We start from the raw sequence: 26,551 nt of genomic DNA, 5'->3' as shown, positions 1-26,551 counted from the left end.
ATGGCACTGAACACTATTTTATTTATACATATTGATCAGTGTAAAGGAAATAAAAACAGGACACCTTCTCATAAAATGTTTTATTATAGTTTTTGTCTTGCCTGCAAAACTGTTGACAGACAAATGTAACACAAATGCAGATTATAAAATAACTGTTCTGTTTATTCTGAATAATTATCCATATTCCATTTAACAAACCCCAGTTGAGATGTTTCTTTACCTAACGCTAAGACAGATCATTGGAAGACCTTTTGAAGAGCTGTATTCAATGGATCAACAATCCTCACTGACATTTCAAAGTATGGTTTATCATTTGTTTGGATGAACAACTTTGTGAAACCAGGTTATTAAAAGTTTTGTTAAAGACTGTTTTCATACTTGTTGCCTGTTTTCGTAGTCTTAAAATAGCCATGTAAAAGCTTATAATGCTTAGGTCTACTTTGTCAATGGGTAAATGTCAGCGGCACATTGTTAGCAGTTGTGTTTTAGCTGCGCTCTACTTTGTGGATCACCAGCAGATGGGGCTATTTGTGTATAACCACCAGATTGGGCTGTTAATAGCCCAGTGGTGTGTAAACCCAGATTTTCATTTTATACACCTGATCAGCATTGGTCCATGAATGAGGTTTAATGTTCACTAATAGTTTTACTAGAAGTAAGAATATGTCAATCAATGTTGAAAGGGTTTTGTACATTCAATAAATACAAAAACTTTGTAGCAAACAAATGTTATCAATTTGTGGGCTTTTTAACTTTTCATTTCAAGTAGAAGCTAAACAGCGAGGCATCAGAAGCAAGCACTTTCCTGCAAGATATATTTTTGTATTCCCCAGGAATAAGGCAATGTTAGAGTCTCTTTATGAAATGTAGCGAAATCAACACACTAATATTCATAGAGGCCAGAGACCACATAATAGTCTCCCAAAGTCTATGCAGCATTTAACATATAAAATAAAGAAAATCATACTTCTTTGAAGTACATTCAGTGTGGTTCAAACTTATATCTGTTGAGCAGCTTTAGAACGACCAATCATGATATTATATTGTGCAGGTTGTCATGTTGCGGCATGTTACCCTGTTGGTGTGTCATCTACTGGCTTCATACTTGGTCCTACTGAGTTCGACACAGGCCTGACTACCGTCTGCGGCCAAAGAGTCCTGACTGCTACCTGATCTCTGGGTTGCGGTGGCACAGTGCTCGGGACAGGAGCTCGGAGGTCTGCTGGAAGCATCGGTTCAGATCGTCCAGCTTCTGCTCCATGGACAAGATGCGCTGCTCCAACTCCCGGTACGAGTTGTTCCAGTTGGCACTCAGGTCGCACATGATCATCTGCATCTGTTGATGATCAAACACAGCTGGGTGGTTATCTCCTGCAGACCTCAACCTCCATTATCCTTAATGTTTTCTGTAATAATGGATGTGTATGTAATATTGACCCTTAATATTATACTTGATCATCCACCCTTTTAGAGGGAATGTTTTGGGTGCCTGGAGGGGCTTTGTGTCTGATGTATGATTAATGAGAGGTAAAGGGTCCCAGGGCGTGGTCACCTTGGGGAGGTCCACCATCTCACTGGCGTAGTCTCTCAGCTTCCTCTGCTTGAGACGCAGGTGGCGGAATCTGTCCCGGAGTGGAATGAAACGTTATTGACAGATTGGGGTTCTTTCCAGTAGGCGTTGCCTTGTAATTCCGTGGAAACTAGACAAAATGCACTTTTGATGTGTATGATATCACACACCCCAGAGCGGCTGCGCTGTAATTGTTGCTCCAATAAAGAAATGGAAAATAAAATGTGCAATAAAACAGATGCAACTAACCACCGAACTAAACAACCATTTATAGCAAAGAATTATTACGCATGACGCACTAAAGGTGACCTCAACGTCTCTGAAATGCTGCTTAGTCTGCCCAAAACAAAGGTGTTGGAAAGTCCGAGACAAATCGTATCTGTGGTGTTTTTTCCTCACTGTAAAGCAAGTCCAAACCCTTAAAACAATCATGGTGATATTAATATTGATATTCCTAGTTACTACAGGCTACATCTCCATTGACTTTTTATGATTGAATAAATACAAAAATTCAATGTATGAATTCCTTAGAAGGGACTTTACACATTCCAATGCACCCTAATGTGGATGAGTCATTCATGTTATCATATTTAAACAAAAAGAGTTAATGATCTTTATCTAATGATTAATGATCTTCATACCAGACAGTCAATGTAAACACACACCCATGTACCTACCTTCCGTTCCCTCTCTATTGCACACACACACACACACACACACACACACACACACACACACACAAACACACACACCTGTGTGTGCACAGAGCCAGTCCTGCTGAGTGTGGGTGATGACTCACACTCTGATGGCCTCCAGGAGGCACCGTTGGTGTCTGCGCTGCTCTGCGCTGCTCCTCCTGGACAGGTTGGTGCGGTGACGCAGCCAGCACTCCCTCAGAACGTTGGCGGCCGCGTGACGGATCTGGGGAAGGCCATGCTCAGGAGTCAACATGAAGCACCGCCTACGCCTACGCCGACCATATTCTCATTCATGTCCAACGGAAATGTGGCTCAATGATCGACCTGTGCCTAGCTAAAGCAGGGACAGGGAAATAGCGGAGCGCCTCAAGGCCGCAGTCCTGTTCCCTTTGATTCTATTCCCGTCTGGATCTTCCTGCCCAGCACGCTGTCAGTGCTCTCCTGGAACCTGTTGTGGTGGGCTATTAATACTATTATGGTCTGTCAGTGTCTGCATCCAGGTGTCCTTCCCGTTTTCCCATCAGTGTATTTACCCTTCGCGCAGAACAGTACTCCAAAGGATGCACAGCACACGCACATCCACGGTGGTGTCACACACGTGCGCGCACCCCCTTGAACACAAACACACCGAAAACACCCGGCGAGAGGTGGGGGGGGGGGAGCGTCGAGGAACAGGATGCAGGCGCCCAGGAGGGGAAGTGGTTGTATCCTCCCGACAAAGGGCACAACACCAGCGCTACGCTGGAGTGCAAAGAAAACAGTACAGGGATTCATGTTTGTTATAGTTAATGTGTGATGTTTCACATGTTTGTGTAGTTTATGTGGGATGTTTCATATGTTTGTGTATAGTTTATGTGGGATGTTTCACATGTTTGTGTAGTTTATGTGGGATGTTTCATATGTTTGTGTATAGTTTATGTGGGATGTTTCATATGTTTGTGTATAGTTTATGTGTGATGTCTCACATGTTTGTTATATTTTATGTGTGATGTTTCGTTTTCTACCTTTCTAGAGATTAACAGATGAATCCTGTTGGACAGAGTAACCCCTTCGCAAGGCACTTCCGGACACACACCCCACACATACACACTGAAGGACATACTTACACACACTAACACAATCCATTTCCTGTCCGTCTCAGTGTGGTCTGAAACCAACACACGCACCTTTCCGGACAGCCAAACAATTATTTCCTCTCTTTGACGCCTCGCAGAGTCTATAAAGAGACCCCCTCCTTACACACACTCCCCCATGCATACAGTAAACACACACCCACCCACACACACCCGCACACACGCACACACACAAATCACAACTGACCAGCACTCAGCTACCCAGGCCTTCTTCCCACACTTTCCTGTGTGCTGGTGTGGACTATTTAAGGAAAAGGAAGATTATAAAAAGACACCAAAACAAGGCAGCGGAAACAACCCGGACCAGAGTTAGAGAGGGACAGATCTGTCAGGTCATCCTCGTGCCTCCTTTTGCACTTCTGAGTCGACGGCGAAATGTTTGGAGGGAACGTATCCCCCTCACTGAAACCCACCCTCAAGGGCAGCCCCATAGGAACTGGAGCTGTTGTATCAGGTCCATGGTTATGAGAATAAATGAAATCAACAGTTCACATTGTGATGGTGGACAACACATTGTCCTTGGCCATTTTTTAAACGTGGTTCAGCGTTCTGAAGACAGAAAATAATCTATTTCAGTTGTACGTGTGTGTGTGTGTGTGTGTGTGTGTGTGTGTGTGTGTGTGTTTTGCCTTGGCAGCGATTTGTTGGCATACTGACGTTATCGTCATCGTTAGCTCTCACCCTCTTAGAGATCTGGATATCCAACATGAAGAAATGGACGTGCTTCTCTCCTTTGTTCAATGCCAGCTTCTTAGTCACTACAGCCACCAGCATTGCAGTGCATGCTACACCCTGAAATCAAACACACACACACACACACACACACACACACACACACACACACACACACACACACGCTCGTTCGCCCGTACACAGACACACACACACACACATGCACGCACGCACGCACGCACGCACACACGCACGCACGTGCACGCATGCACACACACACACACACACACACACACACAGCACATGGTATTAAGATCCTTTTGGAACAGTTACAGTCACTGCATATATTTACACACAGTTGTTTGCACAAGGCCATAAACTCATATAATAACATCATGTAATGTAAGTCCAATGTGAATAAATGGATCGACATTTTGATGTCATTAGATCATAGAAGCTAAAACCATCCATGTGTGTTTGGATTTTAACGCTTTCTCTAGGTGTTATTTACAGCCCAGTTCACGGTTCCCTCCGAGGTGGAACAACAGAAGTGATGTTGGTCTTTCTACTCCATATGGTTTCTTATAAAACATCAGTTATGTTTAGCGAACTCTGTGGTCCAACATAGATCTGGTTGCCCCATGGGCCTCCCCTGGGGAAAGCGCTGTGCTATTGCTGGACAGGGAGCTATGAAAAATGAGTGCTCTGCATTTGTGTAGTCGCACAGTCAACTGAGGTCATGGGTCATGCATGCGTAAAGCTTCACAAGGAACAATGAACTGATGATTAATATTCAAATACCAGAAAAGTTAATGAATATTATTGAGTTTACCTTTAATCCGTTCTATGGCTTGCACAGGTGAAACAGAAAGAGAGAGAAATTAGGCTTGCGCATGTAAAAGACCGCCAGCCATTTAATTGATCACAAATACATTAAACAAGCATGTACGCTGTTCATTCCTGAGATGTAGACTGTGAATTCTCCCTGTTTACCTACAATTTCTTTGCAATGTCCGACCTTGTCTTTACTGATACTTGAAAATAAATCCTACATTCTGTGTATTTTACTGCGGTGTTTTACACCAAATCAATCGCAAGCTTTTCAACATTTTAAGTCTTAAAGCCAACTTTAGATACTTACTCTGTTTACTAGACCCTGGACAGTGATTCTACGATTCCAAGTAAATTCCCTGAAGATGGCCTTGAAGTGTCTTCCCTTGGATCCTTCCACATAATGCAAGTGGAAGTGGAAACAGTTTTGTTACCAACTGGCCAACTGTGGAACACAAAGTTACAGCGCAGGCCAGAGTGTTGCCGAGGGCAACTCCTGATTAGAAGAGATCCCAGACAAAGCACAGGTGTGGTCATGTCTCCTCGCTCCATTATTCCAACACGGTGTTTCTCTATTGGAAGTATGAAAAAAAAACTTTTATTTTTCCTCTAATGGGCCCACGTCGGAACGCCATGTTGTGGCCGTGCCAAAGGCTATAAAGGCAACTAAAAATGGATATGGTGGAAAGTTTCTGCATGATACGCTAGGGGGAGGTTATAAAACACGGCCGGGGTGAGAGCATGTGTTCGGTCCCGGTGTGAACAACGGCCGACGTGTTACACATCAGAACACTGATCCACGGCTCTTCGTCCACTCAGACCACCAACACCAGCAACCCTGGTCACATCCTGCTCCCCAGCGCGTTATAGGGCTTTCACTGGGGATGAGGTCATAACCACTGTAGCCTAATGGGCTTGAATTGTACTTGTGTACGTATTATTAGGTATGCTTATTATTATGTATGCGTGTTATTATGTATGCGTATTATTATGTATGCGTATTATTATGTATCTGTCCTGAGGAGCCTGCTGGGCTAGACGTGACCATCCTGACATGGCAAAGACTGGAAAAACCGTCAATAACGTCATGAAAATATATATTTTTATATATATACATATAGATTGATACATATAAATAAATATATATATATATATATATATATATATATAGCATAATGTGGATTTACTGTCCTGAATCCCTCCTTCAAAGGTCCAGAAATAAACTCTCACTTGAGATAAGCCATAAAATGAGTAAGAATAGCAAAACGCTGACATCACTAGTCAGCAAAACCATCATGATTTCCTACCGCGTCAACAGGGCCCTGCTTCAATGTTCTGTCCTATTTCCTAAGAGGTTTTACTTGACGTGGTTTGAAGAAGCACCTGGCACGACCAAAGTCCCACTGAGGACATTCAATTCACTCAGAGACCACGGAGAAGAGAAGAGAACATTGACAAGGGGGCCAGAGGGAAACACATTCACATGCAGCTCCCTCGGTTACGTGGTGTTAAGGCGTCCCACGGATGTTATCGAACCCTCGGGGTCCCCGTGCCGTTACCATGACGCCGGTGAGAAGACACACGCCCTTGCCGCAGCTCGTCTCTGGCGATACGTCGCCGTAACCGACAGTGAGGAAGGTGATGGCGATGAGCCACAGGGCCGTGTCCATGTTCCCGGTCTTCACCTGCTGCTTCTGCCTGTAGGGGGCGGGAGAGACACTGAGTCAGAGATACAAGACAACTACTGGTGTTACTACTGTGCTCCTGGTTCTAATACTACTAGTGTTAATGTGCTCCTGGTTCTAATACTACTGTTAGTGTGCTCCTGGTTCTAATACTACTAGTGTTAATGTGCTCCTGGTTCTAATACTACTAGTGTTAATGTGCTCCTGGTTCTAATACTACTAGTGTTAGTGTGCTCCAGTTATAATACTACTAGTGTTAATGTGCTCCTGGTTATAATACTACTAGTGTTAATGCTCTCCTGGTTATAATACTACTAGTGTTAATGTGATCTTGTTATAATACAGCTAGTGTTCTTCATGTGCTCCTGGTTATAATATGACTAGTGTTGTTCTTAATAGACATTTAAAATTAATCAATTCACTTCTTGTTTTCTTTCTGTCCTATTTCACTCAAAACATAAAAATATTGCAACATTGGCGAGGTCACACGTGAGCCTGCAAAAGCTTTTTCTGTAATTGCAGAAAGGGTAATTACAGTTCATTAAGGAAACTAAATTCAAAGGCAAAAAGCTCTTTCATCAAATCCAACAAATCACAACATACCAGAATATTACAAGGAACAAAAGCAGCCATTAGGGTTCAAATACAGGGATGACCTCATGCTGTTTATACGTGATGTTGGCCCGCACTGAGCTCTAATTGGCTCACGGACCTCAAATAGAAAATAATTTTCATTCAATCAGATATGAGGAACACATTCCAAATAGGAATGTTAAATTGACCATCAAGGTTTTACGGGGAATGGGCCGACAGACATTGTGTGTATGTGTGTGTGTGTGTTTCCATACGTGTATGTGTGTGTGCGTGTGTGTGGTTGTGTGTCTGTGTGTGTATATGTGTGTGTGGTTGTGTGTGTGTGTGTGCGTGTTTATGTGCATGCTTATTTGTGTACACAAGTGTTGAAAGATTGAATATTTGAAAAAGAGATCTGCACAGTGCTTGTGCTTCTCAGTTAATTTAGTTGTCACACCACTCACCTATGCTCCCTGCTGTCATAGTGATATACTGCAGAACAGGAAGACCAAAGGAGGTTTTTAAGCAGAAATGTAAATATTTGAATGTTGACTCAGATTAATTCAGGTGCCTCTAATGGAAAATATTGTGTGTCCCTTATCTAAAGAACAAGCTTTCCGATATGCCTAGCATTGTAGATGTGAGTTGACTTGATATTGGGTAGGCCTAATTGAAGATATAACCTTTCCTAATCACATTTGTCTAATCACCTGTAACAGCGATGTAATCTTTTTGAGTAGAAACCACTGCAGCATGAGAACCACAGAGACTCAGTTGTTGTTGCATAGAAAAGGGTAAATTCAGAACAGTGGGGCTTTATAACCAAAATTAAAGGAGCCGTGTGTAGAATTTAGTGGCACCAGCAGAACAGAAATGGCAGTAATTAAATTTAATGTTCATATATTTGATTTGTGTATTGTCCATTAAAAATATGAATCATGTTTGCGTTACCTTAGAATGAGCCCTTTATATCTTCCACTGAGCTGCCATGTTGCAGCGACATGTTTCTACAGTAGCCCAGAAGGGGCAACCTGCTCTACAGAGGACGCATCTTTAATTCAACAATCATTATTGTTTTCTTATATGGAAGCCATGAAGCCATGGTTTTACGGGCTAGCTAACTAAATACAATTCATAAATCTATCAGGGAACCTCATTATTTGATACTTGGCTACTTGATGCTGTCGTAGACAATTACATCATTTTGTAACACACTGCACCTTTAAGTGGAACCTTGCAAGGGCCCTTCATACAGAGGCGTCATAGTGGAAACAGGTGTAGCTCATTAAGTCAAAAGTGGTGCCAAGGCCCACAGTTAACATCATGAGATACACCTGTTCGACCCTACTAAACTTAGCACAAGACGTAAGGAAATTTGTGTTTGGTTATTTCTCTGTGGTAACAATGCTTTTTGGTAATAAATCTTATACCGTTGGAAAGCCTGTATAGTTCCCTTTCAAATGGTGCCCCATTTGTAAGGAATATACACTTGTGGGATGAGCAGCAGAGCTGAGTATGTGGGTTGCGCCCATGAAAAATTTGCCAAATCTTCTCTGCCAATGCCAAACAGCTTATTCTGCCATTGACTTGTTTGGTGTTTGGTGGATTGGATGATTGAAGTTTGAAGAAACAAGACATATTGGCAATTTAACAATTTATTCATTTCACAAACAGGAGCCTCAGTAGCATGTGGAAGAACCATACACAGCCACAACAGCCTGGCACCTCCTCCTCATGCTGGTCACCAGCCTGGTCACACATTGCTGTGGGATGGCATCCCATTCTTCAACCAGCATTTGTCGCAAGTCAGCCAACGTGGTTGTGTTGGTCACTCTGGGATGAACAGCATGCCCAAGCTGATCCCACAAGTGTTTAATGGGGTTGAGGTCAGGACTGCAAGCAGGCCATTCCATCCTCTGCACTCCCACAATCTGGAGGTAGTCTCTGATAAACCCCGCCCTGTGGGGGCGAGTGTTGTCATCTTGGAGGATAGAGTTCGGTCCCAGACTGTGGAGATATGGGATTGCCACTGGTTGCAGAATCTCATCTCTATATCTCTCTGCATTGAGATTGCCTCCAATGATGACAAGCCTCGTTTTTCCAGTGAGGGAGATGCCGCCCCACACCATCACACTGCCTCCACCAAAAGATGTTATTCTATCGGTGCAGCAATCAGCATAGCATTCTCTGCGTCTTCTCCACACTTTGACCCTATGATCCAACTGCCGTAGGCAGAATCTGGACTCATCACTGAACATAACGTTCCTCCACATGTTCAGGTTCCAGTGCACGTGTTGCCGACACCAGCGCAAACAGGCCTGACGGTGAAGGGCAGTCATGGCAGCCCTATGAGACCGGAGATTGGCTGCGTGTAGTCTGTTCCGGATTGTCTGGGCAGAGAGCCGTCGGCCATATCGTCATGCAAACCTTGACTGCAAATCTGTAGAAGACATCCTACGGCACCTAAGTGCTGACAGGGTGATGAAATGGTCTTCTTGGGGTGTCGTCTTCTTGGGACGCCCACTTCGCGGCCTGTCTTTGACATCCCCCGTTATATGGAACTTGGCCTTCAGTTTGGAGAGGGTACTAGGGCTCACTCCAAATAATGCGCAACTTGGTTTTGCGGAATACCAGCTTGAAGTTGCCCTATCGCAAGGGCCCTATCCAGATCAGTCAAACGCGGCATGCCGATTCTTGGAGCAGACACTTACTGACTGTAGCTGTACTTACAGTAGTAGGGCCCATGTTCACAGGTGCTGCCAATCAGGTGCCAATCAGGCATCTGATTGGCAGCACCTGGGGGTACCAGAAGTTTAAAACAAGTGTCAATAGCAACACCAAGACCACCCTAACCTAACCCTCACAGAGACCACCCTAACCTAACCTTTACACATAGACCAACCTTAACTAACCCTCACACAGACCACCCTAACCTAACCCGTCACATTTCATGTCGCAGTTGGCCTGTTCATGCATGTGTTGAATGCAGCAATAGCAACAGCAAAATAACCAGTTTGGCAATGGCAGAAAAGATTTGTCAAATTTTTCATGGGCGCAACCCACATACTCAGCGCTGCTGCTCATCCCACAAATGCATGTTCCTTAGAAATGGGGCACCATTTGAAAGGGAACTAAACAGGCTTTCCAACGGTATAAGATTCATTGCCAAAAAGCATTGTTACCACAGAGAAATAATCTACCAAACACAAATTTCCTTACTTTTTGTGCTTAGTTTATATACCTCTGTGATAAAGGCCTATAGCAGCCCTTTTTCAAAATGTGTGACTTTTCTTCAGACATTTAAGTACTTCAGAGTCGGACGCACACTTACCGAAACCTAATATAAAGGAACGCAGGAAGCCTCGGAAGGCAGTCTTCCCCAGCTCATACGCTTAGCGCACCTACCTCTCGCACAGGGTGAGCATCCAGGATGCCACCAGCCAGATGAGCAGTATGAACGCCAGCAGCGTGCGCGCCGGGTACTTGTCCATCAGCACCTTGAGCACGAAGCGGAAGGTGAAGTTGATGTTGTTGAGCGAGCCAATGCTGCGGTAGGAGGCGCTGAGCAGCACCTTGCTGTGCAGCAGGATGGCGCGGTGCACCAGGTACAGCCGCAGGAACATCAGCAGGGACAGCAGCAGCTCCGCGTCCGCCACGTGCTTGCCGTGCCGTGCCGACACGCATAGCACGGACGCCGCCGGCGAGAGGGAGGTGTTGGCGTCGGGCCGCTGGGCGCGCCACTCCGGGGTGGCCAGGGCCACCTCCCAGTAGGTGCCCACGGGGTGCACTGCGCACACCAACAGCTCCAGGGAGATGAGCAGCACCTTGTGGCCGGTCATGGCGATGCGCCAGTCCACGTGGTGGTGGTCGATGATGAAGAGCTGGGAGGGAGAGTGGGCCGCCGCCACCGCCGCCGCACGGTAAGTGAGGATAGATGGTACACCCAAAGTAACTTTGAGAACGTCCCGATTGTGCTTTCACCCCGCGTGTTTATCTTCTTTGTGAATATAGAGACTGCATGTTATTGAGATAGCTGACTCCCCCTCTCTTATAAGCTTGTATATGTATTGAACATACTTACCCCCACACAGACCAACTTAACCTAACCCTCAAACAGACCAACTTAACCTTACCCTAACATAGACCACCCTAACCTAACCCTCACACAGACCAACTTAACCTTACCCTCACATAGACCACCCTAACCTAACCCTCAGAGACCACCCTAACCTAACCCTCACAGAGACCACTCTAACCTAACCCTCACACATAGACCACCCTAACCTAACCCTCCCATAGACCACCCTAACCTAACCCTCACAGAGACCACCCTAACCTAACCTTTACACATAGACCAACCTAACCTAACCCTCACACAGACCACCCTAACCTAACCCGTCACATGTGACGTGAAGTCACCGACACCAAGTTGGCAACATTCATAATACTGAAAATCCAAGGGCTTTCATCAGTGGGCTATAGGCTCAATCACCATTGTGTTACTTCATTCTAGATAGATAGTGACTTAACTGAAATTTATTTTAATAAAATCTTTGGGGATCTTTAAGATTGCCCCTTCAATGGTGTTTTATTTTGAGTTTTCAGAGTCACTGGAAAAACAGGAAAGAATTTACAATATTGTTAGGCTGGTTCCTGAACAAAGGAAAAATGAATACTTACCCTAATGTCTTTATAATGGAAAGCTATGATGAGGACCAGCAGACAGGCTGTAGACATACTGATGGAGCAGCTGATGATGAAGGAATAGGAAGAACCCTGGCACAACAAAGCACAATGTATCAAACACAGGATGCATCAGACACAGGGTGCACCAAACACACATGTATTCCAACATGTAAACTCATGTGTATTGAACACAGAGGGTATTGAACACAGGGTATTAAACACACAGTGTATTAAACACACACTGTATTAAACACAGTGTATTAAACACACAGTGTATTAATCACACTGTGTATTAAACACACTGTAATAAACACACACTGTATTAAACACACAGTGTATTAAACACACAGTGTATTAATCACACTGTGTATTAAACACACAGTGTATTAATCACACTGTGTATTAAACACACAGTGTATTAAACACACAGTGTATTAATCACACTGTGTATTAAACACACTGTAATAAACACACACTGTATTAAACACACAGTGTATTAAACACACTGTATTAAACACATTGTGTAATAAACGCACTGTATTAAACACACTGTATTAAACACATTGTGTAATAAACACACTGTATTAAACACATTGTGTATTAAACACACTGTGTATTAATTGCATATGTATTAAACACACATTGTCTTAAACACACTGTTTTAAAGGCATGTGTATTATGCAAACAATGTATTAAACACACTGTATTAAATGTCTGTGTATTAAACACATGTCCTTCTAGTTGCAGAAATCGCTGGTGCTAGGCTAGTGCAACTCAAGGGGAACTGCTAGCCTGCCAATAAAAACAGTTTTACCCACTCCAGTACACCCGATGCAAACCAGTTATAATGCCCGACTAGTCCCCCACATTACATTTTGGGGGACTACTTTCTCAGCAGCGGTGGAATTTCACTTTGCTCCGATGTAGCAACCAATTCACTACAGCAGAAGGTAAACAGAGAAGTGCACTCCAGGTAATATCAGTCCGCCGCTGCCATAGCTTGCTTCCAACTACAGGGATTATAAATTAAATGCAATGAGATGCAAGGGTAAGTTTATTTCTTACACTATTCTATCAACACAGACATTTATATTGATTGTCGGGTATTAAAATTGGTTTGCCTCGGGAGTGGGTAAAACTGTTTTTATTGGCAGGCTAGCAGTTCCCCTCGACTTGCGCTAGCCTAGCACCAGCGATTTCTGCAACTAGGACTGAATGAAAAGTGTTGAGAACGGTCTCCAATGATAAATAACACACTGGCTCACTTGGAAATGAGACCTGATGTCCAAAATCCTGAACTACCCCTTTAAGAGGCAGCAGAGAGAGAGGTCATGTTTCCCGAAGCTCCGCTAGGCAGTGGCAAAAACTACTTAATTCTTTGTTCAGGTCTACTTTATTTTATTGTATTTCATGATCATAATACTTAAGAATATATAGTTTGTTTCCGTCTACCTCCATTGCTCGATTCAACAATACACTTTGGCACTTTTTATGACTACCGGATCAGACCGCAACAAAAGTCTTGGACTTTCCTATTGCCAACATGCCTCTGTACGCGGATGTCTCAGGCATGGAGACCAGGAAATGCACAGACTGCACAAAACTACTAAACAAAAGTGGCTTTATTTGAAACGAGGCTAGCAGCATTAGAAAAATGAAGGACTCCTCCAGGATACAGTGCTGATGGGTGAGTTTGCTGAGCTAGCTCAGACAAATACACAACAAGATGATCAAAGCTACACTGTATCCTTCCCGAAGCTGGACAAGAGAGAGACAGTTCCAGCTGCCTCTCACTGGCACAGAGTCAGCGCTAAGCCCAAACAACATACCAAAGTGAATCAACAAATTCACTCGACACCAAATGCTAAGCTTCCCAAAGCTACAGTAGCATGTATCGGCCAGATTAGCCAATCGCTGGAGTTAACCCTGCCGCTGAAGAACCGGTTCCTGCCACTTCAGTCCACGGACGCGCCTGCCACCCATGCACCCCTGAGCCCCAAGATGCGTCCAGACGGACGGTGCGGACAGAGACCGACCATGACCCTGTCGCCAGAGAGGCCAGCTGCACATGCGTCTGCCACCCGTGCACCCCTGAGCCCCGAGATGTGTCCGGATGGACGGTGCGGACAGAGACGGAACAAGAACCAGTCGCCACGGAGGCAAGCTGTGCATGCGTCTGCCACCGCCACCTCAAGCCAACAAGGGCCAATCCCACAGAAAGCAGATGAACCAGACACTCTGATTGTAGTAGACTCAACCATAAAGGATATAACCGGTAAGAAGATCAAAACATGTGACTGTTAGTGATGTCAACCAGAAAGTAGCCACAATTATATTGGAAAACCCCAAAATCTCACAGGTTATTGTGCATGCAGGACTTAATGATATTTGAAGAGAACAGTCAGAACTTCTGGAGAGGGATTTCACTGAACTATTGGACATACTGGACAAATTACACATTAGGTCATTCATCAGTGGACCCATACCAGCAGTTGACAGGGGAATAAACAGATTCAGTCGTCTACTTGCACTCAATCCATGGCTTTCCAGAGTCTGCAATGAAAGAGGAAGGGGCTTTATTGACAATTTCAACTTGTTCTGGGGGCGCAAATACCTTTTCAGAGCAGATGGCCTACACCCAAACAGGTTAGGCTCAAAACTGTTAGGGGACAATCTTTTCTTATCGCTCTCCTACAAATCTGCCCTGCCACGGTCTGACACACAGGAGACTACAGCCTCCCCCACACATCTACTGTGCCACTATCTGACACACAGATAGCAGACAGACCACAGACATTGAAGAGAGACAACAGCCCGCCCAACGCCATCGACACCATGCCTTCCCCCATCGCAGATGCTGGCGTGGCGAGGAACGCCCCTCCTCTGCACTCCCCCATCGACGATGACCTCCAGCACTCCCCCATTGACGATGACCTCCAGCCTCATCTCTCCCATAGCCACAACAACTCCAGCTCCACTGTCTCCTCCCTTTATGATTTTCCAGATTAATTTAAGAAACTGAAAAATGTTGGCATCAAACTTGCATCTGTGTCAATGATACCATTGCCGTGTCAATGATACTATTGCCACGTCATTGCCACAGCCTGATAACACCCAAGCAGAGGGTGTCATAGAGACTACTCCTCCCAACTATAACTTTTTTGATATATGTAGATCTGAAAAAAGAGGTGGCGGGGTTGCTGCTATATTTAAAAATGTATTTCAGGGGAAACAGATGTTATTTGGTGATTTTCCATCATTCGAATACCTTTGTGCTGTATTGAAATGTTCTCCCAGAGTTCTCCTATTAATTATTTACAGGCCACCCACATACGCTGCAAATTTCTTCGATGACTTTACAGAATTATTGTCTAGCATCTTCACAGACTTTGACTGTCTAGTTATAACTGGTGACTTCAATTTTCATACTGATGATTTTAATGATAAGTGTGCAAAAAAACTTTACCATTTTGGACACATTTGAAATGTCTCAACATGTGAACGAGGCTACTCATTGTAAGAGGCACACTCTAGACCTGGTTATCACAAAGGGTCTCAATGTTTCAGATCTCTCAGTGACTGATCCTTCACTGTCTGACCACTTCTGTGTTTTTAGGGTCCGGGCAGCTAAGCTGCCGGGAACCTATTGTATTCCTAGGAATTCTTTCTTCTTTAGGGTCCGGGCAGCTAAGCTGCCGGGAACCTATTGTATTCCTAGGAATTCTTTCTTCTTCTTTCTTCTTCCAAGGAAGTCATACTTCCCATGGGTGAAAACTCACCAAACTTTGCACAAAGGTCCAGTCCCATGCCAGATTCACTCAACTCCAAGGACATGTGCCCCCCCCTCCTAGGGGGGGCACAATAAGCGTTTAAATTAAAAAACTTAAAAAATTCCTACCAAACCAACGGTAGATGCTACAGTGTTGAAACTTCACCACAATGTAGCCTCAATACTGCTGAAACTTTTGTCCACTTAAACTCATTACAAATTATGAAGTCCATCACTCTGTTTTTTTCAATAACTGTAAAACTTTTAAAATGTATCTCCTCCCACAATTTTTGCTCAATTGTCACCAAACTTGGTACAGAGCATCTCCAGACCGTCCTCAACAAAACTTGTTTCTCGGATTTTTGATTAAGCAAAAATTTATCCTACAGTGCATGAAAACGTATGACTGTAAACAGTACTGTAAACGTATACCATCAAATTCTTGATAAATACATTTTCAATCTTCCTGAAAAAAATTGAGAATATTCTGGAGTCATGGTTGATGAAGTTTGGCAAATATCAGAATTTTATCTCAAAAACTGAATTTTTGAGAACATTTTGAATTCTGCTCTCATGGGAACAACTGCAGCCAATGTGAGAGTGGAATTTTTAAACATCATATTTTCTCTTATGAAGCAAAACACTTTAAAAAACATTAAAAACAAATCACCAACATTTCCATGCTGTCAAGATGCAATTTATGTATTATCAGATTTTTGTTTAGATGACTGAATTTCTGAAATTTTGACCATTTTTTAAATTTGCCTTTACAACAGCTGTCCGGACACTGACTCCTTGAGTCTATTTGAGAAGACACACACCATGTCTCACTTCCAGATAATTAGCTCACTGAGTTAAGCGCTGGTTTGTGGTGCGAGGGGATGTGGGTTCAAGACTCAGCAAGGGTGATGATGATGATAATGACACATAAAAATGCCAGAAGTCCTCATAGTGACATCACAGCAAGCCTCCAAATAAAAAATACAATTATAGGTGCTGTGCAGAGATGGGCAAAATTTGGCAATTGAGCAACAAACGGGAATAGGAAGACAGGATAGTAATAATCATTATGAGTCTGAAAAGCTGGAAAAGCATAATTGGTCTTTGAAAAAACAGAGTGAAGGAAAAAAAATGTACATAACTTTCTCCAATGTTGGGGCTACAGTTAAATGGAAGTTGTGAAGCTGTCGCATATGGTTGATTTCGTATGAATTTTCAAAGTTTTAAAATTTAGACATTTGCTGTAGCGCCACCATCAGGACTATTGTCTTTTGTGTGCAGAGTTTGGTGAGTTTTCATTCATGATGATTTTCTCAGAAAAAGAAAACAACCTAGGAATACAATTGTGTCCTGGATTCTCTTTTTTTTTTATTCAGAGGTGTGCTGTCTCCATCAAGAAGAATTTATATTTCTAAATGAGGCCATCTGGTATTTTGATGAGGTATCAACTTCATTCTAACTGGGTTTTGAACAACCTGTGGCACCAAGAACCAGCTTCTAAACCACTGTGCTAACTGGCTGGTAAAGATAATTTGTGTGTAGCTTCTTGAATAGACTCAAGGAGTCGCTGTCCAGAGGGGTGTTCCACAAAGCCGGTTTTATCACTTACCCAGCTAAGTTAACCCAGGGTTAGCGGCAACCCTAGGTTTTCCGTTCCAAAATGACCACGGCATGTAAGTTGCTATGGAAACATATGCTCTCAATCAAACCTGGTCGGAGCAGGTTTTGCGCAGGTTAAGTTTGGAAGATAACCCGGTTTTGCTCAGAGTAGGCTATTTAAACCCACGTTTATCGCAGCTTTTACGTGTTCGCCTATTGATATCGGAGCGCAAATAATTTGTGCAATTCACAGAGAGATTAATTAGACCACGGCTCGACATATTGTCCTTTCCGGATGACTTTTTGCTGGAGAGATATAGTTTTTCACGTGATTCTTTGATATATTTAAATAGCCTTCTCCAACCCTACATTGCAAATGTTACCAATCGTGGATCTGCCCTCAGTTCACTACAAACAATTTGCATAGCTTTCCGTTTTTTTGCGACGGGTAGCTTTTTGTACAGTGTAGGAGATGCTGAGCACATAGGCAAAGCTACCGTCTGCCGCTCCGTGCGTCTGTCTTGCGCTGAAGCGGTTGTTGCGTAACTTCATGGAGTTTCACCAACTTGCAGGTCAGCATTATCTACTTTAAGTGTTCCCAAATGGCTCCGAAATTATCCTTGTTGACTTTTCATCTGGGTGTTATATTTCAGGATTTCCTAATGTAATTGGGTGCATTGATGGCACACATCCAATGTGAGCAATACATTTCAACAGGGTGCGTTGCATTATTAACATATCATAGACCTCATATAATTGTTGTGCTTGTGCAAGATAGCTCAAAGTTTGTATTTGATCGCAGGGCAATTCGATGGGGATCTCCTAGGAGATCGAGGGTATCAATGCCTCCCGACGCTCATCACCCCGTACCCTAATCCCGCTCCTGGACCACAGACAACATTTAACCTGGCACACAGCAGAACCCGCGTCAAGATTGAAAATACATTCTGGATATTGAAGTCCAGATTCCAATGCCTACGTGGACTAAGAGTTTGTCCGGAACGGGCATGCGATGTAATTGTTGCATGCGCCGTCCTCCACAATATAGCCACTCTGCGCAAAGAGATGCCTCCCCACTTTACCCGTTCCTCGAGGAGGAACACATTCGCAAATGTTTGTAAGGGCTGACAAAGGATGCGAGACCACATTTGCAGAAATCATTTAAATAAAAAATAATAATAAAAACACTTTTCTTCCATCATTTTTATTCTTTAGTTGCTGAGGGAGGAAAAATAATAATTAGTACCTTGATCGGTAAAATATGCGGCCCGTTTCGCCATTTTGATCAGGATTTCCATGATCCATACATCACGTCTTTATAGGTTTGCCGTGAACGCGCACAACCCTGTGTTAACCAACCCCGTGTTGATTGAACTAATTCATAACCGGTGCTGTGGAACAGACAGCTCTGGGTTAGTCGGCACAGGATCGGACAACCTAGAGTTCAGCGTTAACTCTGTGTTTGTTAAACCTCCGTTCTTGGAACACCCCTCAGGTTGCTGTATACAGCAAGTCAAAATATCAGCAATTCTGTTATCAAACAAAAGTCTGACATAAATTGTATCTTGACAGCATGGAAATGTTGGTGATTTGGTTTTAACCATAGCCTAAGTGTTTTGCTTCATGGGAGACTCCAAAATATTCTCAATTTTTCTTAGGAAGATTGAAAATGTATTTAGCAGGAATTGGATAGGCTAGTCTATGTTTACACAATTGTCTTCTGGGGGGGCGATCCCCATTCTGAAGGACTGCCATTCCGACGGTCCGCTAATCCGAAATTTCTGAAGACCTTTACGCAATGTAGAAAGGAGTTGGTAAAAAGTAAAAAGTTTAATCTTTTTACTGTGGTTTCAAATCTGCCTGCACGACAGTGAATGGCTTACTCAATTTGTGAAGCCACTGTTGAAATGTCACTTGCCAATTAGCTCAGTGCGATAGACAATGGTCTTTGGTTCCAGAGGTTGTGGGTTCAATCCTCAACTGGTGCAAATTGAACATTATAAGGTCAACTGTCCTGTCTTCCTCTTTGTTGCTCAGAATTTGCCAAAATTAGCCCGGACCCGACCCATTGCTGCGCAGCAGCTATAATCTTTAATATATATTTTATTCCTGACATACAGACAAAATCAAATACTGTCAAAAAACGGTATATCAATGAACATTCTAATGTACTTTTTAAAAAGGCCATCTCCTTGCTACCACCTCTCAACCCATGTTCTGCTTATGATATTTTAGAAAACTTTTTTGAAAATTCTGATAGATGTCATTGCACCTTATAAGGTTAAAACGATTTCTGTAAAGCAAAAGGCACCCTGGAGAAAAGCTGCTTTTGTAACAGCCCAGAAAAAAGAATGCAGGAAGGTTGAACGCATATGGCATAAACAAAACATCATATTCACCATGACATCTATAAAGAGAGCCTCCGTGCCTACAATTTAGACTTAAAAAGTGCTAGAGAAACATTTTCTCCAATATCATTAAAACCAATACTAATAATGCCAAAACCCTATTTGCAACTGTTGACAGACTGACCAAGCCCTCAACACAAATTCCACCTGACCTTCATTCCACACAGAAATGCAATGAGTTTGCAGCATTTTATACTGATAAAATTGAAGGCATCAGACACGCCATCAATGTCTCCACTTTAAACAAAAATGTTGGACTACCACCCTGTTCAGGCAAATGTAACGTGGCAATGACATGCTTTAATGTCATAGACTCTAAAACTCTTGTGGAAACTGTGACACAACTGAAGCCATCCACCTGTTGCCTTGATACTTTACCTACCAACCTCTTCAAGAATGTTTTTGACTGCCTAGCAATAGACATATTGCAAATAGCTAACAACTCTCTCCAATCAGGCAATTTCCCAAAAGCCTTAAAAACTGCAGTTATTAAACCCCTTTTAAAAAAGCGGAGCCTAGATGCCTCTATTATTAACAACTACAGACCAATATCAAATCTACCCTTCATAAGTAAAATCATTGAGAAAGTTGTCCTCGAGCAACTTAATGACTTCTTGGCATCAACTGGTTGCTATGACATCTTCCAATCCGGATTTCGACCCCTTCACAGCACCGAGACCGCCCTTATTAAAGTTGTAAACGACATCCGTCTTAACACAGACTCTGGAAAAATCTCAATACTAATGCTATTAGACCTCAGTGCTGCATTCAACACTGTAGACCATACAATACTTTTGGACAGATTAGAAAACTGGGTGAGGCTTTCAGGCACAGTCTTAAATTGGTTTAGGTCCTACCTAAAAAATAGGAACTACTTTGTTTCAGAATCAACAAACGTGACATGTGGAGTGACATGTGGAGTCCCACAAGGTTCGTTCTTAGGACCCTCTCTATTCAACATCTACATGCTCCCATTAGGGCAAATTATGCAAAATAACAATATTGACCATTATTGCTATGCTGATGACACACAAATCTATGTATCGCTATCACCAAATGACTATCAGCCCATAGATCTGTTGTGCCAGTGCATTGAGCAAGTCAAAGACTGGATGTGCCGAAATTTCCTTAAACTAAATGAGGACAAAACCGAGATAATGGTGCTAAAACCGAAAGGCTTAAAGCAACCCAACACCTTCACTCTCTGTCCCTGAAAACCTCAATCAAAGCCAGAAATTTAGGGGTTATCATGGATTCAGATTTACATTTCGACAGTCACATCAAATAAGTTATAAAATCTGCGTATTATCACCTTAAAAATGTAGCAAGACTTAGAGGGCTCATGTCTACCGAAGACTTACAAAAACTTGTACATGTCTTTACCACTAGCAAGCTTGATTACTGCAATGGTCTCCTTACAGGTCTCCCAAAAAAAAATCTAAGGCAACTACAGCTTGTTCAGAATGCTGCTGCTAGAGTTCTAACAATTTTTTTTAACATATTACACCAATTCTTAAATCGTTACATTGGCACCCTGTATGTCAGAGAATTGATTTTAAAATCATGTTACTAACCTATAAATCCCTACATGGTTTAGGGCCAAAATATTTAACTGATATGCTTCTACTACATAAGCCTTCTAGGCCACTAAGATCTTCTGAGACCAATCTGTTAATTATCCCCAGAGTTAACACGAAACATGGGGAAGCAGGATTTAGTTACTATGCAACAAATAGCTGGAATAAACTCCCTGAGGATTTAAGACTTGCCCCAACTCTGACAGCTTTTAAAACAAGACTGAAGACTTTTATGTTTGCTTTAGCTTTCTGCTAAATCTTAAATCTACAATGCTTTTTTAACTTTGCCTTTATTTTCTATCTATTTTTTATTTTATTACTAACTTTGCCTTTATTTTCTATTTTTACCAGAGAGATACATGATCTGATACCAGAGAGACTGGGTTAGAGTCCTAGAATCTGGGTTGGAGTCCCAGAGAAAGTTCCTTTAGGTCGGGTCGGAGTCCCGACGTGGGTAAGGACCAAGTTCCTTTAGGTCGGGTCAGAGTCCCGACGTGGGTAAGGACCAAGTTCCTTTAGGTCGGGTCTGAGTCCCGACGTGGGTAAGGACCAAGTTCCTTTAGGTCGGGTCGGAGTTCCGACGTGGGTAAGGACCAAGTTCCTTTAGGTCGGGTCGGAGTCCCGACGTGGGTAAGGACCAAGTTCCTTTAGGTCGGGTCGGAGTCCCGACGTGGATATCAGAGACTGTTGATCTTAAATACATTGCACTTTCTAAAATCTATTTTACTTTTTTATTTATCTATTATTTTCTTTTATTGTATGACATATGTAAGCACTTTGAGTCTGCCTTGTATGAAAAGTGCTATATAAATAAAGTTATAAATAAAGTTGCCTTGCCTATTAAACACACAGTGTATTAAACAGTGTATTAATGCCTGTGTATTAAATGCATGTGTATTAAACGCATGTGTATTAAACAGTGTATTAATGCCTGTGTATTAAATGCATGTGTATTAAACACATTGTGTATTAAACACAGTGTATTAAACATATGTGTATTAAACACATGTGTATTAAACACAGTGTATTAAACACGTCATGTGTATTAAACACAGTGTATTAAACACAGTGTATTAAACATATGTGTAACACACAGTGTATTAATTGCCTGTGTATTAAACAAACAGTGTATTAAATGCATGCGTATTCCATGTAAACCATGTGATCCTTTGAGCCTCAACATCCTGGGGATGGCATGAGAGCCCAATTTGAGAGAATTACTACTATACTCCCAAAACATGACTCTTATAGCAACCTGGTAAACATCTCAGGTTGGTGGCAGAAACAATCATGAAGCCAACACTTATACAAATGCAAACTAAATCTGCAACCTTGATGGTGACTTCTTATCTGGAGTCTGGGAGTTTAGATTATGATTGTTCATATTTTAGCATGACAGTAATGTTAAGAAAAGAGGGGAAGAACTTTGTAATGCGTCACTGCAGGGTCACAGACCTACAGCCATTCAGCATTCATGGGCAGAGGATGAATGGATGGATGAATGGATGGAAGGATGCTGGATCGATGATGAATGGACGGATGATGGCTGGATGATGCATGGTTGATGAATGGATGGATGATAACTGGAAGTATAATGGATGGATAGAAGGATGATGGATGGCTGGATGATGGATGGAAGGGTGGTAGAATGATGGATGGATGGATGATGAACGGATGGATGATGGATGGATGGATGAAGTGAATTGGGTTATAGTAATTGGATGGTAGTTCATTTTCCACAGTACTCTAACCCTTAATTTGCAGTAGACAAACAAGATGTCGCCAACATTTCCATAGCAGACTTCCCAACATCTTGCAGCCTGCAGAGTTTCTAAATGTGTTCTGTAATGTTTTCCCTTTGGAAACAGTAATTTCAAGGCCTTTTAAACAACCTAATTTGCACTAACCTTATTACGGCTGGTTGACTTAATGTGGTACAGACGAGACGTGACAGCGTCATAGCGAAGGCTGGCATCTTGTCAACATGTGGTAGACTGTGTGATTGTAATAAGTTACTAATAAGCACTACTCACTGGTGTTCTGCCATCGTGGCGTGGCTCTCTACACACTTGGACGGGCAACACAGAGCTTTCAAATGAGCCACTTGACCCGAGCGTGGAAAGTAATGTGATGTTTTCCTGCCCTTCGGTGCCCCGTTCCTTTGTGTGTCGGTGTTGACTTTATGGGGCTAGCTTCTTGTTGCTCTCTACTGACCAGCAGACAGCAGATGGTGGCCAGTGAGTGGGCTGTATGTGGCTGTAGCTCACAACCTCTGGTTATTCGCTCTGATTAAACAGATGATGTGGAAAGAGTTGTTGTTGGGGTGTGGGGGGGGGGGGGCAGGGGGGAGAGGAGAGATTGAGGTGAAATGTGGAAAAACTAGCTGTAAAGAACTTGCCTTAAATAGCCATTTTCCGTGCAAAAGCAGGAACAGGTATGTCGGTAGACTGCTGTTTCACTACTGCATCGTGCATTGCCCTACTGTATACACAGTAGGGCTCTGCAGCGGTGATGGAACACTTTTCAGATATTCCAAGTCGTATTTCTTCATGCAATGGGTTTTAACTGCTCTGATAAACAATATGAATCTGAATATGATGTCTGCTGCTGTAGAAACTCTAAATATTCACTCTGTGGATATTTGCAAAGTGGAGTAGTGTAATAAACAGGCTGGGCTGTAAGACACCTTATCTCTGCAGGGAAGGAAGGCCCTAAGCTCTATTATTCCTGCCTCGTGATTTGGTTGTTGTTGTTGACGAGGGAGATCTTGATGCAGTCCATCACCTCCTCACCCGCCCTGAGGCAGCTTGGATGTTTCGGGGCATTAATGAGGGATTATTTCCCACACGCGTGTGCCTAAGGAACCGGGGGAGTTAATCATTTGCTGATTTTGTGGCCTGGCATGGTTACCCACAGAGATTTGCATCGGCTCATGTCATGAGGCCGTGCCACCAAATAGAGTGGAAATTCAACTCTGATCAGCGAGTCAAGCTTGTCCGGGCCCCAGGTGCAGAGTGGGGGGGGGGGGGGGGGGGGGGGGCTCCTGGTGTCTACAGCCAGAACATCATTGCTGTGACCACACGAGGAACACACAACAACTGTGTTCTCGAAGGACATTACACTCAGTGGTGACTGTAAGTGTGGAAGCCTTCAACATCACTATCAGTAACAACAGACTTTAAGAGAGGGGAAGTAATCAGTTGTAAGCCACTAGTTCCCTAGTTTCTAAGTGGAGACACAAGGTGAAGACGGGTTCTTTCAACTTTGAGTGATGAAATCGTAGCTTTTAGTGGTAATGCACTACAGATGGCAAAATGGTCTATGGTCAGTTAGTGATAAGCCCGCCTCAATCGTTTTGGCTGACAGAACACAGATTTTAAAAAGTATAATTATGTGATGTTTCATTTTACATGTGAGGAGTTTTTGAGAGCTGAGTGCTGAGTGATGTAATTAATAACGTGACCACAGCTTGTTGAATCTACACAACGGTTTGTTTAAACACTCCCACTGACATTATTAAAGTAGGCCTACATCGTTTCCTGTGTGGACGTTATATTTCCCACCTTCTCATATTCAAAACACAAACAAATCCCTGTTGCAGCTAGCTTTGGATAGGTAGGTAGGAACAATAAAAAAACTTTAATAGAAAAAGGCTGTCACGTAATCGGCGGGGTTATAAAATAATATCACACAGTGCAGTGTTTCTCCCATTGTCTATGTGCGTGCGTGCGTGTGCGTGTGCGCGCGCGACACGCGAACATGCAAAGTTTCTGGTTTAAAAAAGGCATTTATTTAACAGGCCAATTTATTGTAACAATTAACATTCTGGATGCATTGGTAAGCTGCGCCTGTAGCGTTGTTAATTGTCAAGTTATCCAGTTGAATCCACGGTGCAGACCCACGGTGTGAGGTGGAAGACTACTTACCGGATGATAAACAGACGGGCACATCTCGGCGCGGCAGATCATCAGCAGGATGCCGAGGAGCGCGACGCCCAGAGCCCACGCGCATAGACGCTTTTTATCCTCCAGCACAAATTTCCTGTCCCGCAATCGGTAAAGATTGTTTCCCTCCACGGGCGTCATCCGCTTGGGCAGAGACAGGGGCACGGTTATCTCTGTCGTGTCTCCACTGTTTCGTCCGATCAGCCCATCGCGATTGACATATTCGCCTTTCGTGTCGCCGTTTGAACCGCTGGTGGTCATTTCCATCTCCGCAGGGGGGCACACGGGACGGCGACCGCCGCCACTCTCCCCGCTGTTGTCCGCAGACGCCGGTCAGTGTCCGGATCGTTCGGCTCCGACCGTGCTTTCTTCCCAGGGACGGGAAGAAGAACCGTTATAATAGGCCCACTGAAAACCAGGCTCCTTTCTCGTCCGTCGCTCATCGAAGTTGCTGGTAAACCAAAGATAGTTAAACCTACTGGAGCTCACCTTAACGCCCCCTAAAACCAGAGCGTCTAACTGATAACGTTTGAGCCGCGCCACGTGTTTTTATTTGCATGGATGTGAGTCACATCGTGTGGTCCTTTTTATCGGCACGGTTGGACGCTATTAGCCTGCATGAATTGTTATATTGTAAGTAGGAATGACAGAAGTCTGCATCTATCCATTCTCATCTCCCGAGTTGCCTATAGTGCTACGTCAAAATAACAATTCAAAGTCATACGGTTTTCAGATTCATATGCGGCCCATATAAGCCTAATTTAATTAGGCTTCACTTTTTCTTTGCATGAATCACTGAGCGAGTTAAACCAAAGGTAAAACAGCGAGTAGGATAAACCTGCTGTTGAATTTAATGGAAAATAGGCTGCATAACTTTATAACGCGTTATATTGTCCATACCTCCGGGCCATAAAGTGTTTACCTAACACTTGTCCTACACTTAAGTTAGTTTGAAGTATGGCCATGTTTTATTTACTCAACACTGTTTTGCAGTTGAACGTAATGATAAGGAGGATGAGGCTGTTACATGGGAGGATACTGACCCCAGGTGGTCAAGTAACGCAACCGCGCTAGCGCTGATCTAAAATAATGGCGATCCTGTCTGTCAATTAGACGAAAAGATTATGCTGTTGAAATATTAGTATTTTATATATCATTCATATTAAGACCCTTTAAGACTATGTATATTATTGACATTGTTTGCCAGCTCTAATAGCCTGCTTTCCATACAGCCTAATTTCTAATTAAGCTATTGTACATTCCTATCTTTTGGACACCCAAACAAAAAGGAGAATGGTGGTGACTTCAAGACAGGTTGTCTTGTTGACCTTGCGAGAGTAAACCCTCAAGCTAACATGGCTTTAATGCATCTAACTTTAATAATAAATATATATTATATATTATAT

The 26,551-nt window shown here is 43.1% G+C and overlaps 1 protein-coding gene across 1 annotated transcript; it reads right to left on the bottom strand.

Moving 5' to 3' along the window:
• Positions 1-1,149: 1,149 nt before the first annotated feature.
• Positions 1,150-25,412, bottom strand: kcnn4 (potassium intermediate/small conductance calcium-activated channel, subfamily N, member 4; the record flags this gene model as incomplete). Its single annotated transcript, XM_084471551.1, has 8 exons — positions 1,150-1,336; positions 1,553-1,622; positions 2,370-2,491; positions 4,083-4,193; positions 6,464-6,602; positions 10,568-11,043; positions 11,843-11,938; positions 25,128-25,412. The coding sequence occupies 8 exons, from the start codon at positions 25,410-25,412 to the stop codon at positions 1,166-1,168; spliced, it is 1,470 nt and encodes a 489-aa protein (XP_084327677.1). The 3' UTR covers positions 1,150-1,165.
• Between the last annotated feature and the right edge of the window lie 1,139 nt (positions 25,413-26,551).

Source organism: Micromesistius poutassou (assembly GCF_964030765.1).
Source record: "Micromesistius poutassou genome assembly, chromosome: 8".
Classification (NCBI taxonomy): Eukaryota; Metazoa; Chordata; class Actinopteri; order Gadiformes; family Gadidae; genus Micromesistius; species Micromesistius poutassou.
This window is presented reverse-complemented; position numbering and strand designations above follow the sequence as displayed.